The sequence below is a fragment of the Ostreococcus tauri genome (assembly GCF_000214015.3).
Source record: "Ostreococcus tauri WGS project CAID00000000 data, contig chromosome 09, whole genome shotgun sequence".
Lineage (NCBI taxonomy): Eukaryota > Viridiplantae > Chlorophyta > Mamiellophyceae > Mamiellales > Bathycoccaceae > Ostreococcus > Ostreococcus tauri.
The window spans coordinates 335021-343302 of record NC_014434.2 but is presented as its reverse complement, the minus strand read 5'-3'; the positions used below and the strand labels follow the sequence as shown (position 1 = coordinate 343302).

Below are 8282 nucleotides of genomic sequence, written 5' to 3'. Positions count from 1 at the left end.
CCCGCCCGTCGCGCGCGCGCCGCGTCCCGCCCGTCGCGTTCCCGGCGCGTCCCGCCCGTCGCGCGCGCGCGTCGTCCCGCCCGTCGCGTTCGCGCGTCGTCGCGAACACCACGGTCGCCCTCGCGCGACGCGTGGGTGTTGGGATTCGGCACGACATCGATGGACGCGGTCCGTTCGCGATCGTTCGCGATTTCGACCACGAGATGGGTCGAAATCTCATGACCGAGATGAGTCGAAATCCATTTTTTTTCGCCGCGCGCGCGCGTGAGATGCGAGTTTCGATTCCGGTGATGTCGACCAATCTCGAGTCGAGAGTCGACGGCGACGAGGGGACATCCACGCGCGCGGCGTGGGTGTTGGGCGTCGAGCGTCGGTGGCGCGACCGCGCGCGACGCCGAACGGTGTCGCGGTGGTGCGGACGACGCGACGGCGATGGCGTCGTCGTCGAGCGAGACGAAAGCGCTGCTGGACGGCGGCGGGGGCGGTGGGGGCGACGCGACGCGGATGAGCGGGCGCGGGGCGACGTCTCGGGGAACGGCGGAAGAGCGGGGACGTCGCGAGACGTACGGCGCCGCGGGTGATGGGGTGGTGCGAGAGACGTCGACGCGACGGACGCGGCGACGTTGGCGCGACGCGACGCGGTGGATGGCGGCGGTGAGCGCGACGCTCGCGTGCGTCTCGTTGGCGTCGCGGACGCGACGCGGGCGCGGCGTCGATGACGTCGCGCGCGTTGATGTGCTCGGTGCAGGACGCGCGCGGATGCGTGTCGCGGTGGAGACGGAATCGACGACGTCTGCGCTCGGTTGCGGCGTCACCGACGTCAGTTGCTGGACTAGAGCGTTGAAAGAACCGAGAAAACAATACAAGAGCGCCGTCGGAAAGATTACTGGTGTCAAGCGTCAGATAAATGACATGACCGCCGCGGCGAGCAAGACGCAGGAGATCGTCAACGCGCTGCAGCGCATTCCGAAAGAAATCGATGAAATGACCACTGAAGTGGAGACGACGTTCAACGGAGTCGTTGACAAAGTGAGAGGGTTCGTCGACGATGTCACCAATGGCTTACTTCCAAGTGACGCGGATGCACTCGTCAAGAGTGTCTCGGGCTCAATCGTCAGCGGACAATCGGCAAATCTCGGTGATTCTCGACTCGGGCGTCGTGCCGGTCTCACAGATTCCTTGGACTACGACGTGCTTCGAGCGCAACTCCATGGAATTTTCTTTCCCACCAAATCCCCTTTGGACGACGCAAATCTCGGTCTCGGTGTACCTACGATTGACAAGAGTCAACTGACGCAACTGCTGAACAGCGCAAAGGCGTGCGTCAGCGAGCTGGCGACAGAGATCATGAACAATGTGCCAAAGTTGAACGTCACGGCTACGCTTCCTCAAGTTTACCTGCCTCAGTTTGATATTTCTTTTCCCGACTGGGGCTCCAAGGTTCCTCAAATGCCTTGGAACGGCCCCGATCCCGCTTGGCAACTTCCAGAGTGGCAATTCAAAGGTCCATCTTTCAACATTTCGCTTCCGAACGAGTGGGGGTCGAGCCCAAAGTGTGGCGATAAATGCGGCAAAGGCTGGAACTGGCCGGGCTTACCGAACTACGATCCAAGCTTTGATATCGGCATGAACATTCCGGGCGTTGCAGGTTATGACCCTAAGTTCCCGACGTTCCTAAACACGTCGAGTGTAGGCTTCGGGTGGAATTTTGATCTTCCTTCGCTCCCAACACTTCGGAGCACGCCATCAATGTGGGACATTCCAAACATGTCCTTGAGCCAACAGATGGACCTTGCCATAAATAAATGCGGATCGAAAGAGAATAGGCCTTGTATTCTTCTGCATCTCTCTGGAAAGGCGAGACTCGATTACCTCACGGATGAGCTTCCAAAAGGAACGCTCTTCTGCTACAACATTCCTATCGACGAAGTGTTCAAGCCTGACTTGCTCAACGTCGAATACAAAATGCCTTGGCCATCGAAAATGGGTGACTCACCATGGGCGCCGGCGACTCTCAAAGCTGGCTTCCCGGTTGCGCGATGGGAAGCGTGCGCTGGTCTTCTCGTGTTCGACATCCCCAAGGCACTCGCCACAGACTTGTTGAACGTGTTGCGATCTTTCTTCAAGACGGTGTTCGATGAAATTAAGCAGGATGCTCTTGGAGCCGTGAATGACATCAAGGCGGAAATTATGGTCCCGGTGAACGAAGCAGCGAACCTTGCCGCGAGCGCAAAAGTTGTTGCGACGAAAGTGAAGGGTGAAGTTGATGATCTCATCAATAGCGTCAAGTCCATCTCAGGTAAACGTCGACGTTTGCTTTCCAAGAGCGACGTTACGATTCATGAGGATGCTCTTCACGAGGCGACATCAACACTTCTTGATTCGCACTATCGATCGATCACGACTGTGCTGTCGCACGCGTCTGAAATTTATGACACCCGTATGCGCGAGCTTGAGAAAAAGGTCATGCGCAGCCTCGAAAGTACGCGTGTCGCGCTGATCGAAGATCCATTGTTGTTGAAGGCATCTACGCGTAGCGAGTTGGAGCGCTCCGCCGCGGCTCTCGGAGGAAATCCGTTGCTGGATGCCAGTAAAAAGGCCTCCGCTGCCTTGGACACGGCGATGCAAGCCATCAAGGATTCTCACGTGAAGGTGGGCGTGCAAGCCGGTATGAAGTTGCAATTCCGCCTCGACGCGAAGGCCAACGCGTTCAAGTCTGGTGATCTCTTGGATCTTGTCGATGGCAAGTTCCCGAATCCGTACCAGACGCGTCATAATGTGATGCTCGGTTTTGGCTTCTATCTTGACGTCTTGGTATCTGCAAAGTTGAGTTTGCCGTACTTCGCACGCCTGGACGCCCAGGCTGTTCTGGAATGGACACTCAAGGTGGATGAGCTCGAGTACGCCATCGAGCTCGTCGATGGTAAGGTTAACATTATCACCAAAGAGCCGCGCTTGAAACTGGAGCGATACGGCGCCGCATCGATCGCTGTAGACATGCAGGTCGGTCTCATCCTCGAGATTGCCCACGTTGACGTCAAGCTCTGCTTCGCAGGCGTCGCGTGTTCTGGTCCGGAGTCGGCCATGACTCAGGGCGTGTACGCCGGTCTCGACATGTTTGCCGCGGTCGCCGTGGGCAATCCCGTCGATTTCGAAGGCACGACGTCCCTTTCAGCCTATTTTTCTGACTTTGAGTACAGCAAAGAGTGCACCCTCGGCGAGAAAAGTACCTTTGCCACTGGCATCGGTGCCTACTTCGAAGTTCCAAAGACTGAGGCTAAGGTCGACATCGTCACGTCCGTTCTCAGCGATGATTTACAACTCGAACCCGTGCACACGCTGAAACTCATCGACACCACGGGCGGTGTTTTCGCACGAGGCGAAATCTTCCCGATGCAGTGCTTCGTCAAGTAGGATCGAGCGGCGTGGACCGGCGGTGACAAATAATCGTCACCGTCTCGAATGACCTGGAGGACGTATTATTCATGCTAATAAACGAACACCGGACGACCCGCTGTGTACTTCTCTCCGCGACGCACCGAGGTCGTGCGGTGCGAACGTGCGCGCGCGACGTCGCGGTCGACGTTGCATGGTTGGCGTCGAGGAGATTTTTCCTTTCTTTTTCCCGTCTCGCCTCTTCGCTGCGCGTGTAATCACCACAGTACCAACCGCACGCCGCGACGATGCCCCGGCGAGCGCCCGCTCCTGACGGGGACGATTTCACCTTCAGACCGCCTCCGGACGCCCGAGCGGACGTCGGCGAGGACGAGGCGGCGACGCCGAGCCCGAGTAGACCGTTCGGACAGTTGCTCGGCAATTTTCCAGATGAAGGATTCTCACCCGTGCTCGCGCCGCCCTCCCGCGCGGCGAGCGCGCGGGACGTCACGGTGATCACGCTCGGTGTGGTTGTCATCGCGAGCGCGTCGGCGTACTGGTTACTCCAGGTCCTGGCGTATCTGCTGCGACCGCTCGTCACGGCGGTCGGCGCGGCGCTGTTGCTGCGACCGCTGGTTGATTTCGTGAGCGATAAGGGGTATCAGCGAGAGACGTTGCGGCGACATCGAGCGCGGTTATTGTGCTGTGGGGGGACGTTCACGGTGCCGAGGATCGTGGCGATCGTACTCGCGCTCGCGGTGACGTGCGCGGTGTTCGGGACGTTGATTTGGGCGCTGTATCTCGGTCGAGTGTACGTCGCGGTACACGTAAAGGATCCGGCGTGGTACGCCAGGTTCACGTCGCGAGTGAATGCGATCGGACAAAGCATGAGTGAGGCGGCAAGGAGGATCTTCAAGAAGGATGACATCGCGGAGCAAGCGTGGGACCGGTTACAAAACGAAATAGAAGGCGCGCTCAAGGATGCGGAGTTTTGGGAAAATCTCGGTGTTGGAGCGTTTCACTACCTTCAGGACGTCATGTTGATGCTATTTTACACGCTATTCCTGCTCTTGCCTAGAAGGGAGCTATCATTTTCGAGATCGTTGGTGGTGCGAAGAATTCGCAAGGCGACTCGGCGTTTCGTGAGCATCATGGTGCAAATTGCGATGGTGCGAGCTCTGCTCGTCGGCGTCCTCCTTGGCCTGTGTCGAATGCCCTGGCCATTGGCAATCGCCATAGCGATCGTGTCGTTCTGGTTATTCTTCATACCGACGCTAGGTTCGATCATTGCCTCCATATTACCGTTGCCAATTATTGTGCTCCTTCCAGACATGACTGCGAATCAGCGCGCGGCTGGGGTCTTCATCCCGAACTTGGTGTCGTTTTTAGTTGGTGACCTCATCGGACCGGTCGTGTATCGTAAGGGTCTAGATCTCAACGAGGTAACGGTGTTGTTTGCGCTCGTGTTTTGGTATTCCGTGTGGGGAGCCCCCGGCGCAGTGCTCGGCGTTCCGCTGACGTGCGCGCTGAAAATCGTGCTCGAAGAGATCCCTCACGAGGGTGCGCACGCACTGGCCTCAGTCATGGCGCCCGCGCAGGCGGGCTCGTCCCGAGAAGGGTTGGACTCTTCGCACGAGACCATTCGTGTACCTATGACCTTCACGTTCATCGCTTGGGTGAAACGAAAGTACGACCACCTGTTCATGCCTCGGCAGACGTTGCGACCGCGCACTCAACAAGACGAGGAGGCGTTGCTGGATTCATCACCAGATTCCTCGGATTAGTGATACCACTCATTACCGGTATGGGTCGTTTACAATTTACAAAGTCGATTCATCGGTTGTCAGGCCACAGTGTCGAGAAATCGTGTCTCTAATCTGTTCAATTTTGAACGGTTTAGTGAGATAGGCGTCGAAGCCTGCTGCCAAGCACTCCTGGCGACTCTCCTCGATGGCGTCCGCGGTCACTGCGATGATAGGTACTTTACTCGCAGGGTATTCGGATCGAAGACTCTGCGCGCACTCGATACCGCCCATGTTTGGCATGTGCAAGTCCATGAGCACGATGTCAAAGGCGTCGAGGCCCTTCGCCTCCGCCTTCACCTTGGTGAGCGCTTCAGCACCATCTTTCGCGCTGGTGACATCCATGTACCCGAGACGACTGAGCACGGCTCTAGCCACCTTCATGTTCACCGGATGGTCTTCGGCGATCAGGATACGCAAGTGTCTCGGGTCAATGGGCTCCTTCAGAACACCATTGACGAGGTCCGAAGCTGGCTCGGCGTGCATGATGTGTGCACCCTCCGTACGAGCGGTATCTCCGGCATCGGCGTGATGCGCCTTTTCGTCTAGAATAGTCTCAAGCACGCGCCTGAGTCGATTGTGCCGCAGCGGTTTAGAAATATAGTGAGATCGCATCTGTGAGAAAAAGTCTTTCACCGCATTCTCCTTCACCGAATCGATGCTCGACTCGGTGCACTCAACGCTGTCTCTCGCCCAAGCACACCTCGGATCAGAGGTATCGAACGTCACCGACTGAACGACCGGCCACGTCGAAAGAATGAATGGCGGTAGTTTGGAAATATCATTCGCGCAAGTCTTGTTATCTTCACTGGATGCGATACTTGTATTGCCGTGACCAGTGCTGATGCCGTTCAGCAGAGCCCGACTCTTCGCCCATTCATACACCATCTCAACCGTATTCGGACTCATCTCTGCGATGACAGCGACTTCTCGCAGCTCCTGTTCACCGTCGACGGAGACACTCAGGTAGTCAACGAATTCTTTCGCGTTATGGAGAAGCAAAACGTGGAAGCCCCAACGTCTCAACACGGCGGACACCGTGCCGCGCAACATGTCTGATTCGTCGTATAAAGCGATGCTCAGTTTTTGACCTGGACGATTGTAATGAACGGCATACTCCTTGTTCAAATCCCGCTCGAGCAAGCTCAGAGCGGCTGCACCCTTGTTGAGCTCTTTTCTAGACTTTTCGTGCTCCCGCATCCACTCTTCTGGAACAGATTTGCACTTGATGCAAAAGTGAAACGTCGAGCCCTGCCCCAGACCCTTACTCTCCGCCCACATCGTTCCGCCCATTGCATCGCACAGTTTACGGGAGATGGCGAGTCCGAGACCCGTACCATCGTACTTGCGAGTCGATCCCATGTCCACCTGCTGAAATGATTGGAAAATGTTACGAATCGTGCCTTCCTGCAGACCCATGCCCGTATCCTTGACGTAGAAGTGCAGGAACCAACTGTCAGGATCCTTCTTTTCTTCGTCCTTCGCCTTTTGTTGTTTTGCTTTGCCGGCAAAGTGCGGGCACATGTGCAAAAAGCACTGAAGAGGCGCGAGCCAATCCTTCTGCGTCGCAGCTAGCGAGCCCGCAGAGTAAGAGCGGACCATGTGCGCAGTGTGATCCTCCTCGTCTTCTCTCCCGAACGCCATTCTGGCGACTTCGGTGGTGTCCTCGCGGCCAAGATACAATCTTATCATGATATTGCCTTTTTCCGTGAACTTGATGGCGTTGCTCACGCAGTTTAGAATAACTTGCTGCAGGCGCATCGGATCCCCCATGACGAGCTTTGGCACTCCCGGATCAACGTGGTATCCAATATTCAACCTCTTCTTGGCCGACTGCATCGCTGTGATCTCAATTACGTTACTAATGACGACTTCCGGGTGGAACGGTTCGCACTGCAATACGAGCTTATCCGCCTCGACCCGGCTGAAGTCCAGAATGTCGCTGATGAGCGCCTGCAGCGTCTCTCCGCTCGTCAGTACGGTTGAAACATACTCTCGCTGTAAACGATCCAGATTCGTGTCCTCCAATAACTGACCCACCGCGATCAAACCGTTCAAAGGTGTACGAATTTCGTGCGACATGTGTGCCAGAAATCGTGACTTTGCTTCCGTCGCAGCCTCAGCGCGCGCCACCTTCTTCAGAGCGTTGAGCTCGTCATCTCTCCGCTTGAAGAGTTCGGTGATGTCCGACTGAATACCGACGTAATACATCACATTGCCCTCTCCGTCGCGAATTGGAGTCAGTGAGAGCTGGTTCATGAACTCCTCTCCGGATTTCTTGTAATTCTTTAGGACAACTGTGCACGCCTCGCCCTTTGTAATCGCAGCTCGCACCTTGCCCAGCTCCTTTAGATCCGTCCCTGGCCCTTGGAGAAACCGACAGTTCTTCCCCAGCGTCTCCTGCACGCTGTATCCCGTCATCGACTCGAACCCAATGTTCGCGTAAATCAGCGGTTGATCGGGCTTAGAGAAATCCGCGATTGTGATTCCCTCTGCGCACGAGTCCATCGCGAGTTCCCGAACCGCGATTTGCTCCTGCGGCGATGACGTCCCCTTACACTGCCTATACAGCGCCTTGAGCGACATCAACTCATTTTCCGCGCGCTTACGTCTCGAGCGCTCGCTCTTCAGCGCCCTTCGTATCGCATCGACATCCAGTTCGGCGTCCTCGTCGCTTTCCTCCGCGTTCAGCTCTGTCGTCGCCCGCCGCTTGGTCCCACGATCGCCCTCGGTGACGATCGCTGTCGACACGCCCACTGCGTCATCACCGACGCTCTCACTGCTCACTATATCGCGTCCGTGGCCGAACGGGCACGACATGACGCGTCACCGGCGTCGAACGCGTCTCGACGATTCGCGACGGCGCCTTATCTCCACGACGTCTATGGATCTGTGTGCGTCGATCACACGATGCGTGCTCCGTGTGCGAGCGCGAGAAAGACCGACGTGATTGTATCGATCGTCTCGGTGCGCTCGATGCTCGCGCGCGAGCTCGAGGACGACGTCACCGAGGCGATGAGTGCGGAGAATGGTGCGAGGGCGCTTTTCAGGCGGGCAGGTTTATCCAAAACGCGCGGTGCGGAGCGGGCGGGCTGGTGATTATCG

At 57.0% G+C, this 8282-nt stretch overlaps 3 protein-coding genes across 3 annotated transcripts; 2 read left to right on the top strand and 1 right to left on the bottom strand.

Annotated features, from left to right (window-relative positions):
* Positions 1-432: 432 nt before the first annotated feature.
* Positions 433-3414, top strand: OT_ostta09g02210 (unnamed product; the record flags this gene model as incomplete). The annotated part of the gene is made up of 1 exon (XM_022983347.1): positions 433-3414. The coding sequence occupies one exon, from the start codon at positions 433-435 to the stop codon at positions 3412-3414; it is 2982 nt and encodes a 993-aa protein (XP_022839622.1).
* A 269-nt stretch (positions 3415-3683) lies between these two features.
* Positions 3684-5159, top strand: OT_ostta09g02200 (Uncharacterised protein family UPF0118; the record flags this gene model as incomplete). The annotated part of the gene is made up of 1 exon (XM_022983346.1): positions 3684-5159. The coding sequence occupies one exon, from the start codon at positions 3684-3686 to the stop codon at positions 5157-5159; it is 1476 nt and encodes a 491-aa protein (XP_022839621.1).
* Positions 5160-5195: 36 nt separating this feature from the next.
* OT_ostta09g02190 (Signal transduction histidine kinase-related protein, C-terminal) lies at positions 5196-7997 on the bottom strand (the record flags this gene model as incomplete). Its single annotated transcript, XM_003081158.1, has 1 exon — positions 5196-7997. One exon carries the CDS (start codon positions 7995-7997, stop codon positions 5196-5198), a length of 2802 nt encoding a protein of 933 aa, XP_003081206.1.
* Between the last annotated feature and the right edge of the window lie 285 nt (positions 7998-8282).